The following is a 23,245-nucleotide window of genomic DNA, read 5'->3' as shown; positions in this document are numbered from 1 at the left end:
ATTTCCTTTGTTTTCAATGAAATAAATATTTTCCTTGGACAATCTTTTCAACACTATTATTATACCTTACTTGCAGGAGAGTGTTGTGTTCAGTTTTCTTCTCATTCCCACGTCTGATATAGTTTCGGGCTGGGTGGACCTATAGTGAGTGAGTAGCTTGGTGGCAGGAGGACAATATGACTCTTCCATGGCCTGCGTACACAGAGAGCTGGCTCTGAACAGACACCCTTGCCTGAGTCTTGGGGTATAAATGAGCCAGATATGAAGGATCCCAGCAATGCTACTGGCCAGGAAGAGAAGAGCAAGAGAACCAAAGAGTAAGATGGGTGGGAAAGAAAACTATAATTCTATGGGCACCAATTGTTTGAAAGAAAACTTTTTAGACTAATAACATCCCTTGTCCATTCTTAGACCTTAGTTTCTAAGGATCAGCTGGGTGCAGACCCAAGGAGGCAGGCCTGACCCAGGTACTCAGCAGGGGCCCCTCATCCTGGGTGGTGGGGTGTGCCAAACAGGTGGGACTTGCTTAAGGCCTGAGAAACTCTGGCAGGGTTTCCATTCTTATCGTTCATCGTCTCTTACATGTGATCTGTGGTCCAGCTTTGCTGGACTTCCTAGTCTCTTTCATACCCCATGCTTTCACTCTACCGTTTTCATCATTCTGGGGTATACTTTTCCTGCTTGTTTGCCTCGTGAGATGTAATGATCTTGTGCCTAGTTCAAGCGTCATCTTCCTGAAGTCCTCCTGACTCCTCCAGGGTGAGTTTGTTGATCCCTCCTCTAGCTTCTGAAGTTTGACTCACCCATTCATGCTATTTATTATGCTTGGTGTGGTGGCACTGTCATCTGGTGTTGCTGGAAGACCTCACCTTTAAAAGGTTTGCATTAAATTTATTTTCAGGACCTAATCTGAGATGACCTGTCATACAGCAATTACAGTTTATTTTATATTCTATGTCCAAACCTTTAGGTGACTTTCAGTGTGATCTTACGAGAGAAACAGGGAGTTTTGCAGCTGGCCTTAGAGATTCTTCCCTGGTGTCATTAAAGGAAAGTAAACACAAAGCAAAGTTGTGTGCATCTACAAATGTTGGAGGTGAGCCTGAGGTGGGCCAGTTCTTTGAAATGATGTTATCAAACTACTGGGAGTGATTCACCTTTTTTGGTGAACTGTTTTTAAAATAGGATGGCATGCATTTTTAGAAACAATAAACCCTTTTACCAACAGCTCCCCAAGACCTGGACACTGATATGGTTCACAAGATCAGAAGTGATAGAACTAGCCCAATAAGGTAGCAAGCATGCGTGATGCTGCCTACTTGATATGACTGAAAGGGTATTGCTTTTCAACTGAGCTGCCTTTAAACAACAGACATTTGTTCCTGAAATGCCAATCAAGTGCTTCCTATGGAAAATATATATAGCTATCAGTTAAATTCTGCTTTTTCAATTCCCCAATCCATTTCTAATCATTATGAAATGACACTCTTATTTCTAAAAGGTACAATAAAATGTAATTGGAGAGAACTCTTTAAAAGTGCACAATATCAAGAAATTGTTTTTGTGAGATATGTGGCAAGACACAATTTATTAGAACCTTACCAAATGATCATATTTTGGCCTAAATTGTATCCTTGCACTAGCTATAAAAGAAAGGTTTGCTATAAACATTGATAAACAGATGCTAGAGGGCCTCAGTAACCTACTTAAGAGGACGGACTGTTTTTGAAATACTTGAGTAACACCAATTTGGGGAAAAAAAATGCCAACTAGAGGTTTCTTTTTAGTAATACAGGTACAATTAGATATTTTTTCAATATGTCGTTAGTATAGTTTGGCACTTAGTCTACTACGGAATAATTGCAATGAATTTGCTTTAAAATATTCTATATTTTTACCTTGTTAGCCCAAATTGTTAAGATTTTGCTGTACTTAGTCATTTTTAGGGGGACTGTTTTCAGCAAAGTTTTCTTTTTTTACTGAAACTGTAGACTATTCTCCTAGGTGGAAAATGGCTGCTGACTATGCAAAAAGAGCACAAAAAACTTCAGCAGGAAGACACTGCTTAGGATCATTTCAAATTTTCCATCCATGGAAAATTCTCAAATTCGGCTCAGAAAGGCAATCCTATTTAGAAAACTGCTAATTGGGCAAAGCAAAAGCTTATCGGCAGGAATGGACTGCACTTGTTTTTAGTTCCCCCCTTCCTTCAACAGTCGCACACCTCCAGTGATCCAGGCAATGCTTCCCCAGGTTTCTGAGCTTATCTTCCAGCAGGGCCCTTGCACCGAGAGCAGCACCCCAAGTAGTGCTCTCACGAGGCTCCATCAGCTTCAGTGGGCCTGGACTGGCAATGAATGACGACTATTCCTGCTGGTCCATCAGTACAAACGGCCCCAGATCTCAGATCAGATGTGATTATGACGTGTTTACATTCCTTTGCCTGTGTGTTCCCTAGCCTCTCTCACTCCCTTGAGATTCTAATTCCTGTTTGTATAATTATAATTGGAATCCCCTGCTTCTGAAATGATGTAGTTTCAGCTTCACGGTTTCTAGCAGAAACTTCGCCATTGCTTAAACATTTTTTTTCCTCTTTGCAGCTAGAGCAGTTTCACAAAGCCGTATGGTGGCATCAAGCCTCCGATACATACAAACTTTTCATGATATGAAAGGAATAGCTTACTAAAAGAACCCTAGTGGGGCTATTATAATGACCTGAAGTTTCCTTTAGAGGTCCGTTGCTTGTGTGATGACAACAGGAAACATTTTTCTAAACAAGGAAGTTTCAAACCTCCAGTGGAAGTATGTTATTAAGTCATAGGATTTTTATTTCTCTCCATCTAGCTCAGTCAGCAGTGGCTGAGGTTTTTTTGTTTGTTTGTTTGTTTGTTTGTTTGTTTGTTTGTTTTTCCCAGTGAAGTGAAACCTGCCTCCAAAACCATTCTCTCAGGCCAGGCTTCTTGCTTTAGTTCTCTGTGGGGAGGCCCCAGGGTTTCAAACAATTCTCCAACTTATTTAGGAAGTGGAACAACTAGAAATCACAGCACTTTTTTCTGAATGTGATAAAGAAATCCTGGCTTACTGAGCTAAAAAAAATACCGAATTATAAGAATCAGCATAAGTCAAATAGAACCTTAGAATAAACTCTGATATACATGGTTGGTAGCAGTAGTAAAGTTTAAGAAAAATTGGAATATAAGAGATTATCACTGAGAAACTTCTATTCATTATTTTAATGAAATTAAAGTTCCTCTATGAGTCTAGAAAAAGATTGCCGTTTTTCAGTTTTACTGGTGGAATACCTACACCGAGTTTCTGAAACATCAGTGTTCCAAAGGGGCATAATTTGACAGTGACTGGTATAAAACTTCTTAGTCGTATAGTGCTATAGGAATCGTTATAATAAAATTAATGATACTATGTGATTATGTCCTTGAATGTAGTATTTAAAGAGTTTCCTCTGATGGCTAGCTGGGGGTTGAGGCACCGGGAAATCTGATGACAGGTTCCTTATATTTGATTTCATTCATGGCTTAAGGGAGAAGTGATTGACACTTAGACCTGAGCCTCTCACTCCAGAGCCACTGCACAGTGAGCAAGAAGCGGGCCTGACAGCATGTGCTTGTTCCATGCTGAGAGAACAGCATCACTGCTAATTGAAACAGCAGAGATGATTACCAAGGCTGTAGCTCGAGAAGCAATACATTCCGACACTGGAGGGGAAAGGCCTTTTTTACTTGTAAAAGTTCGCCATTAAATCACTGGACAGGATAAACAACTCATGGAGAAAATCAACACTTATTAGAATCAAAAGGGAACCCGTTGTAATTTGCTGATTTCTCTAGGCACGCTGAATGTAATGTTGAACTAAACTCTCTCAAACATCCTCCACTGGATAAGCAGCCATGATGGAGAAAATTCATCCAATTTTTTTTATACATCTTCCCACAGTTTTCTGAATTATATTTAAGCATAATATAGTGTATCTGATGTTAGCAAGCACCCGATTTAGCATTAATTTCTCTGGATGGAAGTATGAGCCATTTGTTCATGTTAGTAATATCAACCCTATGCAATGTGATCATTTCTGAGCAGATTGATAATATTTTCATCTCAAAGAGGAATTCTGAGAGTTTGCATTCAATTTTGAAGCATCAGCAGCTTTCAGTCCAGAGGCCACACAAGTTTTCTAATCTTATTTTATTCAGTTTCTCTACTGGTTTGACTCTGATTTGAGATTGAAATAAAACTGTGATTCTTTTATGCCTTGATTATATTAAAGGATGTCTTGTGTCTCTTCTGGCACAGCAGCAACTACAAGTAAGTTAATTGTCATAGAGTTATAGCAGAGCAGCACTAGTGTTCTTTGAGGTGGCTATTATACTAGATTTCCAGATGGTTGAGTTTTATTTTTTTAATATACTCAGCCTCACTTCATAAATACATTTTCACAAGGGTACAGAAATCCAATGGAGAAGTGCGTGTTTCCAGGTGTGCTCATATGCACATAAACAGTTTCAATTTGGGGATCCAGCAGGGGACACATAAAACAAAATAAGTAAAAAAAAAAAAAGTTGCACATAGAGTAATTTTAATCCATTCCATTTTTAAATACCACAATAAATTTAATTCTCACAATAAATTAAATAGCCATATTCAGTTTACAAAATAGAATTACTTAGTGTGAAACCAGTATTTACAATAATATACATTATGTACATGACGTTTCTCTTTGTTGACATAAAACATGGAAGTAAAAGGACGTGACTTTCCGATGTGTGATTGACATGCTACGAGTGACACCATGGTCCATACGAGAAAACAATAGTGCAAAATCACCACAGGAACTTTGGAACAATGTCAATTTCATGAGATAAGACATTCTTTTAAATCATAAGAAAATAGTATTTTCTATTTTCATGGCACCGATTCAGCCTCTGAATTAAAGAGCCAGCTTTCCCCTAGAAAAGAATGCATAACTGAATCCTCTACTTCCTGAAGCTTCACAGCCATTGGTACATTTTCCCACATTAATCTTTTGGCTTAAATCTATGAAAATGGCGGGTGACCAATTCTGACTCAAAGGAAGTCTCTTTGAAAATAGCTGAAGTCACTTTCCCCTAATACCACCACCTCTTCTTTTAGTACATAGCTTAAAAGATGCAACTATGCAGACCACAAATTGTTTTTTTGTGTTTTTTTTTGTTTGTACATTTTCAGTAGAAAAAAAAGCTGATCTTATATTTGGTCACACACTGAGTATGTACAAGTATACATGGAAAAACGACTTGGATAGTTGTGTCTCGGAAAAGTGCATATTTTAATCTAGAGGAGACATTGTGTTTCTCCAGGCACAACACATAGTGTTGTATGACATTATTTTACGGCCAGTTCAATGTCCTCCCCGTGATCTGGTAAAATTTTTGATTGAAAGGGTGAAAGAATTTGCGCAATTTGGTAATGACAGAGGGGTCCACCTCTGGATGAATGCGCCCCTTGCTGCCCGCCAGGCACTTATTAAAGATAATGTTAAATCTCAAGCAGTAAAACCCTCTGGTAGCATTGAAATATAAATTGTATTGACTTATTCTTGGGGGAAGATTTAGGAACTTCTCTACGAGCTGAAGTTCTGGCAGAGGCTCCATGATGAGGCGATCTCCATCGACAATGTGAAACTGCTCAATTGGAAAGTATTTCAACCACCTTTCCAGATGTTTGGTATAGATGCTTGTCCTTACCGCTTTGTATTTTGTGTTCACTTCGCAGGTATTAGGGTCTATTGCCAGCTTCTCAAACTTGTAATACGTTTTGTTCTTCCTCTCCTTCCCCTCTAGCACCTGAGTATAATCAGAAATAGCTCTTGTGGTTGGCTCCCTGACAATGATCAACAACTTGATGGATGAGTTCATTTTGTAAATCCTTTCCGGAACCTCCTCTGTGATAAAATATGCTGGGCTCTTTTCAATTGTGATTTGCTGAGGGTAGGAAAAAGGCATCTTTTTCCGATACCACTCAATGCCCTTGGCATAATTCTCATCATTGTCAAAAAAGTGGATTTCTTGAGAGGCTTTGACCACTGCTGGATGGAGGTTCAGCATCTCAAGCAGGGCCCTCGTGCCTCCTTTCCTCACCCCAATGATAATGGCCTTGGGGAGCTGTTGGACCAGGTCATGAAGGCGAACCTGTTCCTTGGAAGCATTGCCCTTCCGGAACTCGTGCAGCAGGCCACGCTTAAACTGCAGGGCACGGAGAGGGAATTCAGCCTGCCCGCGGGCTCCAAATCGGCCTTCAATGGGGCAAATGGGCTGTAGCCTGCAAGCAACAGAGAGATGCTTTAAGAAGCTCATTGCAACCAATTTCTCATTTTTCCTGATTCTCTCTAGTCAGAGTAAGACTAAATGCATAAATAAAACCACTGTTTCCCAGCCTAATGTAATCCATAATGAACATATGTTTAAGAAATTTATTTTAAGCAACACTGTATTAAATGGAGCACACATAATTGATGGGATTTTTTTATTAGTGTTCCTTAAAATTTTTATTCACCAAGCACTTAATTGACTACAGCCTGTACTTATGTTCACAGTACAGGACAGACAAGTGACACCAGTCATACTAATGGCCTTTTAATAGCTCACCAGTTAACATCATTTAGAAAACGTGAAATGTGGAAGATTATAATCTTTAGCTGGAAGACTGAAGGGCAGGTAGGGGTTCAGCCTTTTTGGTTTTGAACCGTATTTTTTTTTTTTTTTTGCAGTTCAGCAGCACTCACATGGCTCATGAAAATCTTTGAGACATGATCTGAAAAGAGGTCCCAGTCTCTGCCCTTGAGTATTTGCATCACCACCCTGAGAAATTCCAAAATTGGCACTCGTTAAGCTTTTCATTTTATGAGAATTTCTGCTATTGGCCTTGGGGACAGCTAGATGAGTACTATATTTCTTCTGCCTCTCTTTTTCTTTCTGTCTAAAGAGGTCGGGGTCATGTTTTTACTTGGCTGAATGTAGGAATGAACCCCATGCCATCATCAAGTGCCGTATATCACCTGCCACTTGGGACCAGAAAGCAGCAAGGCTTTGGCAGGGCCAGAAACCTCAGGTCCTCACTGCCAAGTCTATTTAAATCAGTGAGTCCCGCTCACGAAGGAAGGGATGCAGTAGGTGGAGGCAGAAAGGAAACTTCCCACTTCAATATTGCCTTAAATAATGAACGTCCGCCACTGCTTTTCTCAGAGAGAAAGGTGTAGTGACAGTCAATGATATTAGCCCACAGTGGCTGTTTCATTTGGCATGGCCAATATATATATATGGTTAGTAAATTAAGAATACCTTTTGGGTATAGTCTGGAACTGAACTGAAATTCATTATAATTTTTCTAAGTTTATCTGATAAGACATTATAGCCATCTTGGTGAAGGGTGTAATATTAGTAAAATGGCTGTTAAACTAATTCCTTCAACTGAAGATTCTAGTTATCCTAATAATTTGGAGCCTCTGTCCCCCTCGCTGTGGCAATGAGGCTCTCTCTTACTTTTCCCAAGAGATCCTCTTGTACCTTTCATATCTTTTGTGATGTTTATAATTAAAGGGTGAAGAGAAAAACCTCAAGGTCATGCCAATGCATTCTGCAGAACTGAGGAGAAAGGGCTTGGCCTGTGCTCTGTTTTAAACAGCCATCTGTCCTCATGCTTAAGGAACAATATAAACATATTTTACTGTTTTGTGGTGCTTGTTTTTTATGATTTTAAAAATAACTCATGCTCATTGTAGAAAACATGCAATACTATTAAAAAAAACAGGGTGTGCCACAGTTACTATTTTAGAGAAACATGAGTTTTGTTTTTATAAATTTGTTAACAGGATTAATGTTAGAGCTGTAAATGGAAGATAGAAAAGTAGCAACACATACATAGTCAAAGATGTTTTTAATTGTGACACTGATTGAGATATCACAAATTCATCTTTTAGCTCTCCTTGAGTTCTGGTTGAAAATTAAGTGCCAATTCCCTAAGGTGTCCACTGAATGTAACGGATGGACTTCTTTCTTATGTATGTACAATTATGCACTTCTCTCAACCTTGAGAGAATTGAGAAAATAGTCCATTGAATCCTTTTCTATAGGACTTTAATTCTCTCGAGGAACTCTGGCTGAGAGAGGTGGCAATAGACAGTCTCCATCCTTTTGAGCTTCAAAGGAATTTCCCTACATCTAGAAAGGGCCAGTTTCCTTCTTTTCTTCCTTCTTCTTTCTACCTTCTACCTAGGAGCTCATATGCTGCAGAACAATTGCTTTTTGGACTCCCTAACTCAAGCTAGGAGAAAATATCATCTTACTCCTACTTCCTGAAGAGTAGGTTCTGAGCATGGACCTCAGACTAAAAATCATGGACTCTTAGGATTAAAAAGGACAGAAGTAACTGAGCTCAGCCTCCCACCCAGAGAACCCGGTCTTCAGTTACTAAAGAATAGGCCAAAGTAAGCATGTTACAATTTCAGACATAATCTGCTCAACTCTCAACTGACAACTTTTGAGAAAGCCTACCCAGCAGTCCAATTCCTTATAAAAGTTATCCCAATAGAGACTATAGATCAGGTTAAAAATGAAAAGAATCATCAACTAAATAATGCATTAATGATCATTAGATCAATTACTCAATCAAAAGCAAATAATTGGAAGCTAACTAAAGACATTGGGGGGAACTTGATAGAAAAGTTTTTCTGTGGACATAGGACAATGGTACCACTTCAAGGCTTTTCACTAATAGCTGAGCACTGCTTTTTGGGAACTGCTTGACGTCAGTGATAAGCTCTGGATTATACCAGTTCCCATCATTAGCAACTAGTGAGTAGAAAGTTTACTCAGGAATTTTAAATTGAAAAGCATCCAAAGGGTTCACATACTTGTCAAAATTGACACTCGAAGGAAAATAAAGACCACTGCCATATTTGTTGAATATCCTAGGTATAAGATTTGTAGATTAGAAAAGGGAAACTGTAAGGAAGATATTTTCATTTTAAAGTATGGCTTCATTTTCATGGAAAATAAGAATTGAAAGCCTGGAGAACATACTTCAGCCTTTCCAGTGCAATAGTTAATTTTAAAAGGCAAAAAAGGAAGCTTCACATTTCAGAAATTCACTTCTCGATCCTAACAATCATACCGGATGTGGGACAGCACAGTGGTATTCAATGTGAAGCCAGATGACATTGCTGGGACTTCTGCAGGTCTAGCACCTCTCTACTGTTTGCTTATTTAGAGCCAACCCCTAGCTCTGTAAATTTTCTCTCCATGGATTTTCCGTTGCTTTCTGGGCAATTACTCTGAGCGACAGCCTCGTTGTCTGGTACATTCAGCTCCTGGAAACCAGAGCTAATTAGCATAGTTAAAGCTCCCCAAGCCTGCAGCCATCTTTCCAGGGCAGTGGATTCCAAACTTGATGAGCTCCTTTACAGGCTCAAACATAATTTTAACTCTCCTGGTAGCACGTTAATTCTTCACTCATAAATTTCAAAATGAAGATCCATAAATACATCATTGCTATTTTGCCAGAGGTCAACAACCAGATGCACACAGACCACAGTGAGCTTTAGAAAATGATATTTTTACTGTACACGGCTTTATCCCTACTCTGAAAACAAATGTCAATGCACACAGCATAACAATGGATCTTGACGAACACCTTGGTTTGAGCAACTTGGATCTCTTTCTTTTAGAGCCTCAATAAATCAAAATCAATACTGCAGAAAATCATGTTTCTTAGGAATTTTCAAGGAGAAAAACAAAGGGATACATTTAAAATTATGTCCTAAGGCAGTTTAAATCAAGAGACACTTAAAGTCACATGGGCATAAATACGTGTTTAATCACCTACCTATCCAAGCTCCCAACTCTGGCGACTAGATACAGGAGACTCCCAACGGCAAGGCTTCCCAGCACCAGCAGCTTCTGTCTCAGCCACGCCTGCTGTTTGAATAGCATGGCCCTCCATCAACCTTCAGGACTTCTGCAGCCTGAGAGATGAGGAGGGAAGGGGACTCATCAGCAGGCAGGTCACATTGGTTCTGTTGATTATCACAAAGCCAAGCAAGGGTGGGAATACAGGTGATTAATTGATACCGCATGAAGAACAGACCTCGTACCAACCTTGACAATGGTCATGGTGTGACGGATATTGAGCAAAACTTTCTTTCCTTTTCCTGGCCCATGTTGTAAGATCAAATACTAAACCAGGCAGAAGATGCTAACTGGACAGCATCTGCTTGGCAATTGTCAAAGGGAATGAAAATGCATATATTGTATAGGTATATGTGTCCATAGATGTATATATTTGTTGTTAATTGTTCAAAAAACAAAAACAAACAAAAAACGATAAAATGAGCAAGGTGAGGCTTACCAGAAGGGTAACTAGTAGACTGAAGGTCCTGCTTCAGGATTACAGGACGGACATAGAAATTAAAACCCCAGGTCAGTTCACTTATCTTTTGGGGCACAGTAATGACATATTTTACTTACCTGTTTTTGTTTTGTCTTGTTCTACATGTGAATGGAAGAAGGTGGTAAGATCAAAAGCTGTTTCTTTACTTACTGAGGTTATCAGGGGCCATTACCAGGACCTCCCATTGGAGGACAGTGACTCTAAGTAACCTGAGGTTTCTCTTCAAATTCCCTGCTCAGATCTGAATTGGACTGGCTGATTCTGAAAACATGCTCAGACTAGATGCACCTGCTATATGACCCCTTCTGGCCCTCAATGAATTGATCCATGTTTGGTGATATGGGTCTTGCTCTGATATCAGGACAGCAGCGTTCCTACAAGCTTTGTGCTCGTGATTGAAATACAGCCAGCTGAGGAGTCGAAGGCTTCACGAGTGCTATTACTAAATTTTGGGGGAAAATGCAAGCTTCCAATCCAGCCTTTCTTATTAAAAATAAATCCAATCCCCCTTTCAAGATAAGATCGTTTGCTGCTTATTGAAACTCAAAATAGAAACCCAAGAAGAGGGACTACAGCAATGGGTCATGGTTAGACATTGTTTTGCTGTTATTGTGTCTCTATATTTGCTCTGTGAAGATTTTCTCCATGCAAAAGAGATATACTAGAGTTGATTGACCTATTCATTTTCATCGAAAGATTACTGAGCGTGGATAGCATTTCTGGCTGCTCTACTAGGATTATGGGAGATTCCAAAAAAAGATCCTAAAGGAGCTTTAGTCTTTGTAAAACTAATGATGTGATTAGGGAATCGTGAAACATCCAGAGAATGCAACCTAATTTATGATAATGTATGAATAAATGTTTGGGAAAGAAAATAGAGGAAATGGTCAGGGATATGGGCTCCATGGTAATAATTTTCTTTTCTTTTTATAAATTTTTTGTGGAATGTATTGCATGGTGCATAGTTTAGTGAGGAGGCTGTAGCAGGGTATTCCAGAGGGGAGAGATAATAGCAGCATTCATCCAACACACAGCCAACAAATATTTATATGCCTATGTGCTTGATTCTGCACTGGGTGCTGCGGGGATAGCAGCCACCATGGGAGTCTATAGTCCAGTGGAGAAAACATATTAAACCAGTAAACAGAATTTACACATACTTGCAAGTTATAATAACGATGAACAATACAGGATGCAGTGAGAAAGAATAACAGGAGGCACCTATTTCAGTCCTTCCTGAAGAAGTGAGACTTGGGCTGACACCTGGAAATGAAAGGCAAGGCAGGCAGGCATAGGGTAAAGTGGGGTTCAGGCAGTGGAACCAGCGCTCACAAAAGTACTGAGGAGGGAAAATGCTTGGTGACTCTGAGAAGTGAGGAGAGGCTGGTGTGGCTGGACTTGGGGCCTGAGTGGGAGAGAAAGGGCTAAGAGCAAAAGCAAAAGGGAGGCAGTAAGGTCTTTGTAGGGTCTGGGAGCGTGTGGTTGACGTGGCATGGCTTGTCTTGTGTGGCTTTGTAATGGGGAACAAAGGGGGGTGGGCATGAGGTGCACTGAGGCATGCTATGTTGCAAGGACATTGTCCAGGCAGTAGTTCAGGAAATTCTCAGAAAAACCCTATGAAGCAGATATAATTATCCATTTTAAGGACAGGTAAGGTGAAGCTCAGTAATTTTCTCTAACGTGCCTGTGATCACACAACTGGCAGGTAATGTGAAAGCAAAGGCATAGCTTATGTAGGGGGATTCAGGGCTTTGCTGAAAGAACCGCTCTCCTACCTCCAGGTTGATGTCTGAAGTCCTGAAAGAGAGGCACATGCCTTTAGCACACGCTCTCATCCCTGGTGAGATTCAAATACTACAGCAAGATGCAGACCAGCGTGGCAGAAAGCAAACTGGGCCCAAGTCCCCTAGTCAAATTCTCTACTTAGTGGCTCTGTGATCTTGAGGTGGCCACTTAGATTCTCTGGGCCTTTCTTTCCCTATCTATAAAGTGGGGAAAATTTCTGACCTCCCCATCCATAGGGCTGTAGTGAGAATGAAAAAAGGTTTCTACAAGTAACATTACTCTACAAAGGTTTATTATTAATGCAGACTAACATAAGGGATTATGTATCATTTGTAAGTGTGAACGAATTGAATGTGTATTCACGAACAGTGTGAGAGAATAAAAACTATTATGTGGTGGAAGAGGGCCAGCTACACATGGGAAAGATGGGAAAAATAAAGGTAAAATGTGCTTGCCCTGTGGCCTTAATGAGAGTCACCAGCCTCATGCAGAGGAGCAACTTGGAGGGAGGCTGGGAAGTTATCTGGCCTCCTTTGCCATTCAAACGCAGCACCCACACTCTACAGCTCAGAGCTGTGTGGCACAACGCTTGTCCACTTTCGCTAGCTCATTGGTCCGCCTGTCTTTAGCTACAGTTCACCCTGTGAGGTCTGGGCTATGCCTCAGTTCCCTAGAAGTCCTCTCCAGCTGATGTCCCAGTCCACTGTCAGCTCCCTCCTCTACTGAATTCTTGTTCTTGCAGTCAGAACCAATCAGGCATTCCATTGTTCAAAAGTGTGGGATTAGTGGTAGCTGCTGCCTTCTTCTGTGTGTATCACCACCTCTCCTAGCAATGGGCTAAACCTATGAAGTGACTTAGAAGGACGAGAAAGCTGACCGAAAGGTGGTAAGCCCAGACTCTGTCTGCTTTGCTCTATAGGCTAGTGGTTCTCCATGGTGAGCTTGCAGAGCCCTCAGAAATTCCAGTCAATGGGTCTGTATTAATTGCATGTCTGTATTTTTACGGTGGAGTGAATGATACACAAAACTTAACATCGTTTTCTTTTTCAGTTACCATGGTCAGTAAACTTTCTCCTTAATTTCTTCTTGCCTTGTCCTGTCAAGGCATTTAATGTCTCTGTTAATTCTTAACATTTGGGTGTGTCTCCCTGTTCATTTCCTATGACCTGTACAGCCTGATCAGTTTTCCTAACACAGGTTACTTTGTCCCTCATCTGATTTTGGTTGTTCACTGGATCAAGTCCAATCTCTTCCTCTTGAAAGCCCATGCCCTTCCTTCTGAGATCCCAGCTTGAGTAGTTAGCTTCATTCCCTCTTATTCCTCATGAACATCAGCATCGGTACCCTTCAGATCAGCCTCTTCACTGCTCCCCATACCCTTTCACTCTCATATCTATGCTTTTGTCAGCTTCCTCAGTGGCCTTCAGTCTTTCCTATGTCTCCTTCTTCAAGACTTCTGGATCCTATTAATATCTTCCTGGGGAGGGTGATCCTGGTGAATGTGGAATTTTGGGAAAAAGTCCTGAAAACTTCCCACTGGTGGGTAGTAATGGGCCGGGTCCATTGTGTGGATAATTATAGGACCAAAGGGTAATTGCTGGGCTTACGGCTAACACTTGGGAGATATTTGCACGGAGGGGGTGAGTGAAGCTACGAAGCGACCTCATGGCTGAACTCTGATCCAGGTTGGCAGGCAGGAAAAAGAAGAAGAAGAAAAAAAATGACTGAGGATGTGATTGATGGCTGCTGAGGAAGTAGTCCCAGATACAGGAGAATATCACAACAAAGCTATCAAGCCCTCTACTGCAATGCACATGCCATCTGGTAAACTGTATTTACTAAACCTGACTGAATATGAGGTCCTTATTTTTTCTATTGCCACTGAGGAATTTTTTATTCTCAAAGGCGCCAATACTCCACCTATAGACTCTCCCTTTATGATAAGCCCAATTATTACCATGGAGGTTTTGTAAGATCAGCTGCTATTGCCAGTCTGGCCTCTTTATGTCTGAGATGCCTTAAATACACCCACAGGGGCTTTCTCTCTTTGGGAGGCCTCATTTCTCCAGCCTTTTGTTTGCAGGACTAGCTTAACTCCTTACATTGCCTCCTCTACTTATGGCAGGCCCATTACACCCTCCAAAGCATCCTCATGTCCACTATGCTGCTGAGGACAACTACAAGTTTTATGTGAGATCTCAGCTGATATGACTGAGTCGTCCATGGTGAAGTGCAAAGACCGGATTGGGAGTCAAAGACCCTGAGTCACATTTTGGTTTAATTTTGTAATTGAAATTTTCTGAATTTTGGTATTCTTATCTGTAAAATAAAGATAATGTCTACCTCACAGGGTTGTTAGAACATGAGTCTTGAATAAGACTCTGTGGGATAGAACTTTATGAACATTTGGGCACTTTATAAAATTAAGCAAAATTAATATTTTCAGGAGGCTAATAAATTTGTGCATACATTGCATTTTAAAGAGGAAAATAATTAAATGTAGTTTTCATTGATAGTATAATTGGATTATGAAAAACATAAGTCCATTTTCAATACAAATAACTTTTAATGGGGACTCCTGTCAAACATTAGAATACAGGATGGCACAATTACCAAAAACAAAAACAAGAAGTTCACACTTATCTTGTTAAGCTGAAATCCTTGGAATTTTTGAGAAATGAGGAAACCAAACCAGTAGTTTCTAATGAACTTGTCTAGGACACAGGAAATGAAATCTTACTCTGTTTTGTAATCAGTCTCAGATTACGTGCTAAGAAACAGTATCTTTACAGCTCAAATAAACCTTGCTCAGGAAAAAACAAAGATACTTAGTTAATTTAATATTCAAGATTCCTCTTTGGTTTTCTACAACATCATGAAGTACTCGAGAGTCTAGGTGGATGGAGTCTTAAAAGCTGGGAATTGTTGCCTCTGTCCAGGAATACAAGCTAAAGAGAAGCCATACCACCTGATCCTTATGGACACCACTGTTAAACTGGGGAGGTTAACTATTCCTCCAATACCAAAGTGCCTTCCCTTCAGCACGGTCAGCTTTAATGCAAATCTTAATAATCTTTCATTAGAGAAATCATACTGGTAATAGGCAATTTATATAAAGTGAAAGTGAAAGTTTTAAAAAAGGATATTGTTTCTTTTTATTAAAACAAAAAAAAAGGTTAAAGACCTACAGTGACATTTAAGCCCTCCTTCATTTCCAGTTTTTAATCTCTGATTTTCACTTTGTGTGCCAAGGACAGCATAATTATAGTCTTTACAGATTACTAAAGCTTTAATAGACACAGTATCTTAGCTGAACCAAGCAGAGTATGTAAATAACCGAGTATGTGGCCAGAAGCGACAAATCGTAAAGACATCTGGCTGTTTCTCCAGAGCAGCACTAAGCAAAGAAAGAAATGATTCCCAAGCTGAAACAAGGAAATAAGGGAATTCAAAAATAATAATACTAAAGATACGTTCGAGTGCTGCTCAAAGGCTTGTAGACATGGTTACCGCAAGCCCCTGGTACCAGTAAAAACAGTAATAGAAATAATAGCAGCAAAGTTCATTAAAAATGACTGAACTTTGGTGGCAGAATTATTGCAAGGAAATAATAACTGTCTTTTGAGTATTAGCTCATTTATCTGGTCAACCACCTTATGAAGTGGTCAGGAACTACATTTATTGAGCAGTAGGCTCTCTGTTACTTTCTTTCACATTTATTATCTCATGTAATACAACAGACCTGTGAAATATTATCCGTTTAATTTTTTCTGATGGAAACGGAAGAGCAGAGAGATGAGCAAATTATTTACCCAAGGCCATGTGGTTGATAAATGCAGAAGTTGATTCAAATTCAGAATTATCTGACCCCAAAGAACATGGCCCCTTGATTGCAAGGTCACTCATAGAGCTTTGGGGGCTCACCTGGGAGATTCTTAATAAATACTTGTTTATTGATTGATGAGGGCAGACAAAGCCACTTAACTCCAACCAAATTACCTGCCATTGAACCTGGAAGTAGGGGATGGGGAGGTGAAAATAAAGAGTAAAAGAGGAAAAACGTTTCCAGGGAGGAGCAAGTAAAAGGGGCCATTTGGGTGGTTTGAACCTGATGAAAGGAAGGACAAATATTAATAAGTAATGATAATGATAATAATGAAAAGTGATGTTTTTGTAGAAAGATAATGTTTATAATTTACAAAGTGTTTTTCACAGTCACGAAGCCATTTATAATTAAAATCAGACAGACTCGTAGTCACCCCACTTGTTCTCCCCATAATTCAAGAACTTTCTTTTTGATAGCTTTTATAGTAGATGATCAAAACAACATTGGTTTTGAGTGCCACTTGATTCGGATCTCCATAAGATCTTGGTTAAATCCATTAATCACCTCTCATTATAACCCCAACCCATCCTACTTCCCCCAGCTCTTCCCCTCACTATCTCAATGAATGGCTCCCTGTCTGCCCACTGCATCGCCCAACCCCAAAACCTTGGAGTCCTTCATCCTTGGTTCTATCCCTTCCCTAACATCCAATCAGCCAGTAAAATTCTATCTCCAAAATCCTATTAGAATCCACCTACTTCTCTGCATTGTCATTTGTGATGGCCTTGGTCCAGGTCACACTTTTTCTTTTAGAGTGTTATGGGCTCCTAACTGGTCTCCCCACTATTAGTTTTGTTCCTGCCTCAATTTATTCTCCATACTGATGCTAGAGTGCTCTTTCTGAATGGAAATTTGATCATGTCGTCTTCAGGCTTAACATACTTTAATGGGTCCCCATCATCATTCACGTATTTTTAAAAGACCCTTTACTCCTTTCCAAAGCAACTCCACACAGCCAGCCCCCAATGGCTACATGTACAAATTTCAGCACACAAAACACCTTGAGGTTCTTTTACACAGGCCACAGTCAGTTTTGCTTCAGGGCCAGAAGCATAACATTGCCATAGCCTGAAATAAATAACTCTGTGCCCAATTAATCAGGTCTGGGACACTAATAAAGGTATCCCAATAGGATATTAATAGCCTGTCCCATAGCACTGCTGTTAGGAGTAAATTAGCATGTAAAACAATTAGAACACTGCTTGCTACACAGTAATATTCAATAAATGTTAGCCATGTCTAGTAATGCTTCCTTCTCCTGTCCTCCCAGGCTTTGGTTTAATTCCTGTCTTTTAGATCTTAGGTTCCTTGGGGAAGTCTTTCTTGATCACTCAGTCTGGCTTACATGTTCCTTGTATGTGTCACCACAGCAAGCTCAATTTACTTCTATTGAAACCAAACTGTAATTGCCTCTTTACTGTGTGTTCCTCTAACTACAATGTTAAGTTCCATGAGATTAAGGACTGTGTCTGTTCATTGTCGTATCACTGACATTTAGGGTCACAGATGCTCAATAAATAACTGCTGAGTCATCAAATCAGTTAGCTAGAATGAACTGTGACTATCCTAATAGCTATGGCATTTGGATACCACATCTCTTTAAGTAGGTAACAGTGCTTTATCTTTGTATAGTACTTTGCAGATTTACAGAGTGCTATATAATTGACCTCATTTCCCCCACCTTATTATTTTGGAAAAGTTGAATACTTATATATCCTTCACCTAGATTTACCAAATAAATTTTGCTACATTTGCTTTATCTTTCTCTCTATAAGCATGCATTATTTTTATCAAAACAGTAGAGAATAAGTGACAGATTATCAACATGTCAGCACATTAGAACACCCTCACCTGATCCACAACTGGGATATAAGTGGGGCAGTGGGCATTCTTGTCCTAGTGGCCTGGGGAAGTGAGAAGATGGGCTGCACAGAGCCTCCAGCTGTTAAATCTGGAGTTGTCAACTGCTAGTTTAGGGCTTTTTACATTGTATCATTCTGCCTCTTTGTTAAGTTCATGTAAGACTGAAAATGTTATAGATTTTTTTTGCTTTTTTTTTGGTAGGAATAGATATATCACCCATCTTTCCTTAAACATTCAACTTGTAAATTCTGATGAGTTGGGTATAAAACCCCATCCCAACCACCCACCCCCCAAACCCAAAAATAACGTTGGGAAAGTGGCAAAGGAGAAAATATACTTAGGAGATTTCTTGCCCTGTCTTCTAGTTTACTTTTCTTTTCTCAATTTCCTTAATGAAGGAAAAATGGAAACAGCTCTTTCTACGTAACATAAGTAATGGCAGCATCTAGTAGTGATGCCCATCCATCTAAATGTTGGAGCTGGCTTGTACTTTGTGAGCCAGTTGTTAAAGGCATGATTAAGGATTATATTGTAGCAATTCATAATTAAATAAATTAAAACAAAGACAATAAGCATTAAAAACTCATGATTTCCTAATTATCATACTACATTTTATTATTACTATGATTTTGAGATTACATCTATTATATCTGTACCGTGGAGATATCACTGTGCATCTCTTCTCAATTCTATATTCAGTGAATTCATGTTGGTAGCTTAAAATTGGGTACAGAGGGAGGATTTACATAATACAACTGAAATTGACAAACACTACAAACTGTTCCCCACTGACCCCACCCTGCCACCCAAGAGCTGGTTAGCATTTAGCAGCATACCACCGATCATACCCTATTCTTTTTCTTTTGTGCACTCATTAATCAGGTCTTTCATGAGTACCCACCAAGTGAGCAGTGTGCCAAGTGTTGCTGAGAAAAGGAGGGTGGGCTTCCCGCTCACATTCCCCTCTCTTCTGAATCTCCTCCAGTCTCCTGCCTTTCTACAGGCTTCCGTGTTTTCACTTCTGAGGCTTTTGTAATCTCTTTTCCCTCCCTCCCTCCTTCCCTCCTTCCCTCCCTCCCTTTCTTCCTCTCCCTCTCTCCCTCCCTCCCTCCCTCCTTAGCTTTCTGTGCCTCCTTCCACTTTCTCACTGTGCCCTGCCACTGAGTATGTTTTCTAAATAATATAACTCAAAAGGAAAGAATGCAGTGCTATTATCCCTAGGTAACGTTGATAGCAAGGGAAAAGTACAGCTACATGTATTAGAAAACCTTATAAGTATCTAATACATTTAAAAAGTAACTTATAATTAGTTTGTATGCAGAATAATACTATGAGTCTTCATTCTTGGGCACGCTAATACTTTCTTAAATTGCAGTATTTTTAATATGCTTCAAAATTTTCCTCTTGTTATTACCACAGATCCCTCTATCTTCTGTATCTCAGATCTTCCTTTCAGGGCCAGAAGTGCTCCACCAAATTCTGACAGATAACCACCTATGTTTCATTATCGACAAATATTTACTGAATACCCACCATGTGCCAGGCACTGCAGACGCCAATAATAATATGGAGAATCAGAGACACAGATCCTGCCTCTTGTCTTTCGGTAGTCAAGGTCAGCTCTTGATAAAAGTATAAGAAAACTGCATCTTCCCTTAAGCACAGAGCCCAGGTCCTCGTAGATGGCCATGAAGGGAGAATTCCCATAAGCACAGAGTCTACAGGACCTCAGAGTCTCATCTCCTGGCCCTAAGATGATCTCCTCTATGGAGGATGAGGGTCCTTGCCCCCTGCCTAAGTAGCCACGGTCAAACCTCTCCAAAAGGCACGGTTCTTCCTTTAGTAGGACGCTTCTCTTCAAGACCCCCTGCTAAGTGAAGACTTGTTTGGGCAGGTTTAGACCAGACTTTGTCAAAGTAAATACTTGTGACCAGACAGGGCTTGTGACCTGTGCGTTTGCATGGGGCTCTGTGTGTAGAAGAGCCCGTGCTTAGTTCAATGCTTTGTTATCAGGGTCTGGAAATTCCTAATAATTGCTGAGCAACTGGCCCCATTTTTTCATTTTGCACACTGCGTCCCACAAATTATGTGTACAGCCCTGCCCCCAGACCTTCCAGTCTTTGGAGAATAGGATACTTGTGTGTAGGCTGTGGCTCTTCACAGTGCTGCCTCCTTCTTTTGCCAGGCCTTGGGCTTTAAGAGACAGACATTGTCTTAAGCCTACCATACAGGAACGCAATCCTTCACATCTTCTTACAGAGCTGGGAATTCCACTTCCCTTTATTTCTCTCAGTTCTGTGGTCTCCCCTGAGGTCCATCTCTTCCCCAAGTAACCAACACGGAGAATGATGTCTGCCATCAGGACCATGGGAGCTACCCACAAAGCCTGACAGTCTGAAGCACCATATCCACAGTACAGCATGTGTCACACAAGGATAAAGTTCACACATACACACACACACACGCATGTGCACGCATACACAAACACAAGAGCAGAGGGGTTTCATTGTAATAGATTAATGAGGAGAAATCCTGTGAGGTGAAGAGGGCAGTTTTACCACCCCTATCATACAGAAGAGAAAACACAGACTCGAGGTACTATAGGCATTTGCTCTACCCACCGGGCAGAAAGCTATTTCCTCATCCCTTCTCCCTTCAAAGCAAAACAAAACAGGAAGCTTACACTAAGTTACCTGCTCTTTGACCTTGGGTAAATCATTTAAAACTTCTTGCTTTTCTGTTTCTTCACCCAAGAAATAACAGGGCTGTGAAAGGGCTGAGTTCAGCAATCTCTCCTGGGTCTAACATTCTCTTATTCTAAGGAATTCCACCAGATTAGCACTAAATAAGTGTTTTATATTGAGAGATTCATTTCTAAGGAAGTAAAGGCAATGGCAGTGGGTGGGAAATTAGTGCCTGAGGTAAATCTCAACTTTTAATTTCTTCTTATCCCCTGGTTTTAAATAGTCTTGACCTCTTTCAAGATGGTTGCATCACACTATACTGCCTATTACTCTGAAAAACAGTCCTCTCATTCTAAGACAGGAAATTTCTTTGAAAAGATACCGACACTTAAGAAAAAGTCTACTGATTAGCTTTCAATGTGCCCTGCTGTCAGAGAACCCAGAGGAATCACATTTTGAAAAAAAAAATTAACCAAGGGCAGCTGAGGAAAATTATCATAAAGAATTCACTTTTCTTCTATTATAATGATCACATAAGAGAGCTGTAATGAGAAAGAAACAAATGAAGAGGGGCAGCAGAACAAGGGCATGGAAAGCAGTGTTCTGCACATGACAAGTCAAATGCGAAAGATAGGGGTGTAGATTAAGAGGAAAATGGACACCATTTGTTAGTAGATTAAGCAGAAAATGTATCAGTCAGGATGCTCATAATTGCTCTATCAAATGGCTAAGAAAGCTATTTAGCTCTTTGTTTCTTCGGTTAACCATGAAGGGTCAATGTTGGAAATGAAAAAGGAAAAAAAAATTGATAAATTATACAAAACTACAGAGTTTATTACTGCTCTGTGCTTAGTGCTTATCCTCCTGGGAATTAGTGTAGGAGCAGCTTTGAGCAAATTCCAAATTTTCAAATGGGTTCTCAGCTTCTTCCCTCCATTCAGCTTTTGATATCATGCATACATAATTTATCACAGCTACCATTATTGCCTTAGCTTGAGTAGTCCTCTGGCACTCTATACGCAGAAGGATACTCATTTTGCATTTGTAATGACCAAACTTAAAAAGAGCCAGTTAATTCTGCTTCTGTTCAGGGGTTTCATTTAGTAGAATGATGTCTTAAGGAGAGAGATGGGAACTGAATTTTATTTTGACATGGAATCCCAATTACTCTTAATCTCAGCATCTCATTGGTACATGCAACTAATATTTGTAGAAGGGTGTGTTTTTTCTCTTCTAAAGTTTCTTTTAACTTCATTAAATAGATGTGGGGAGTTTGGTAAATTTGTCCTGCTGGTGAGTTCCAGAAAGGAATCTTGCACTCTCTAATCCTGTGTTTATATGGAAAAGTGTGTGCTGGAGAGGTAATAATTATACAGGTAATTAAGTTAATATAAATTGTCCAAACAGACCACTCCAGTAAGTTAGGTTCATACAGTTAAAGAGATCAAGTTAATAGGATAAGTTCTTCCCTCTGCCTTGTATAGTTGAAGTCAATTGTATATTAATATTCTACTTGTCACACCCAGTAATAGTTGAACGTATTTATTTTCAAATCAAGTGTAGTAACTACCAAACAGAAAGTCAACTTTATAGTCTTATTTCTTATCTCACAAACTTTGTTTTTGGTGAGGATCAAAGACAGTGTGCATGTGTGTGTGTGTGTGTGTGTGTGTGTGTGTGTGTATGTATGAGAATGTCTCTTAATGCCATAAAGAGGCTAAACATACGATGATGATTTTATCATTAATTTTTATTTGATTGTAGTTCTCATTGTCCTCTCTCTACCGTGTCTTTTTCTTTCCTTTTTAATCTCTGTGACACTAAACTATATATTTATTTTGTAATGACTGAAGATGATGCTAATTTTTAAATTAGACATTTTAAGTGAAGAGTTAAACCATTAGCAGACTGATTACACATAAACGTGAATGTACCATATTTAAATTACCAAGTTAGACTCAGAAAATTCAACATGTTTAATATAAAACTTAAGCAAATATGTATAGGTACAACCTTTAAAACTTTAGAGTAAGATTTCCTATTATGTACTTAATCAACATAAAAACAAAATTTTCACAGTACTACCATTTGTGTGACATTTTACGATTTTTAAAGTTCTAGTTTAAACACCATTTTACTTGATTTTTACAACAAAGACATGAAGGACATAATACCAATTTTACTCTCCATTCAATAGATGAGAAAGCCAACATTCTAACTATTGTGCCCAGGTCCACCTGACTAATGACTGGCAGAGTGCAAAATATAATCTAGCTGGATTGACCTTCAGTGTTTCTGGGAAAATTCATCCTCTTTCTATGAAGATATGGATTAATTTTAGTACCAGGACTGGATGGTAATTATCAGTGCAAAACTAACCCTTACATGCTATAGGTTTTGAAATAGTGCTAAAGCAATTTTTGTTAAAGTATAGGACTTAGAAGAAATGAAAGAGGTATAAAGTAATTTGGAATGAACAATTGTTAATAGCATTTTTCTCTCTCTCTGGTTGGATCATCAGTTCCTCACAAAAAAATATCCTGGTAGGATGAGAAGGATTACAATAGATTCATCAACGGTAGAAAAAGAA

General features: G+C 39.6%; 1 protein-coding gene across 3 annotated transcripts in view; it reads right to left on the bottom strand.

Moving 5' to 3' along the window:
• Positions 1 to 5,205: 5,205 nt before the first annotated feature.
• The window catches only part of HS3ST5 (heparan sulfate-glucosamine 3-sulfotransferase 5), a 284,761-nt gene continuing 266,721 nt past the window's right edge, over positions 5,206 to 23,245 (bottom strand). For all 3 annotated transcript variants that reach the window (XM_019646327.1, XM_019646329.1, XM_019646328.1), the window contains exons 4-5: positions 9,874 to 10,012; positions 5,206 to 6,312 (exon numbers count right to left, since the gene is read on the bottom strand). In XM_019646327.1, coding sequence (XP_019501872.1) covers positions 5,382 to 6,312; positions 9,874 to 9,980 — 1,038 coding nt within the window. In that variant the 5' untranslated portion in view covers positions 9,981 to 10,012 and the 3' untranslated portion in view covers positions 5,206 to 5,381. The remainder of the gene's footprint in view (positions 6,313 to 9,873; positions 10,013 to 23,245) is intronic.

This window comes from Hipposideros armiger, unplaced genomic scaffold (assembly GCF_001890085.2).
Source record: "Hipposideros armiger isolate ML-2016 unplaced genomic scaffold, ASM189008v1 scaffold_101, whole genome shotgun sequence".
NCBI classification, from domain to species: domain Eukaryota; kingdom Metazoa; phylum Chordata; class Mammalia; order Chiroptera; family Hipposideridae; genus Hipposideros; species Hipposideros armiger.
Note: the sequence above shows the minus strand (reverse complement) of the source record. Positions and strands in the feature narration are given on the sequence as shown.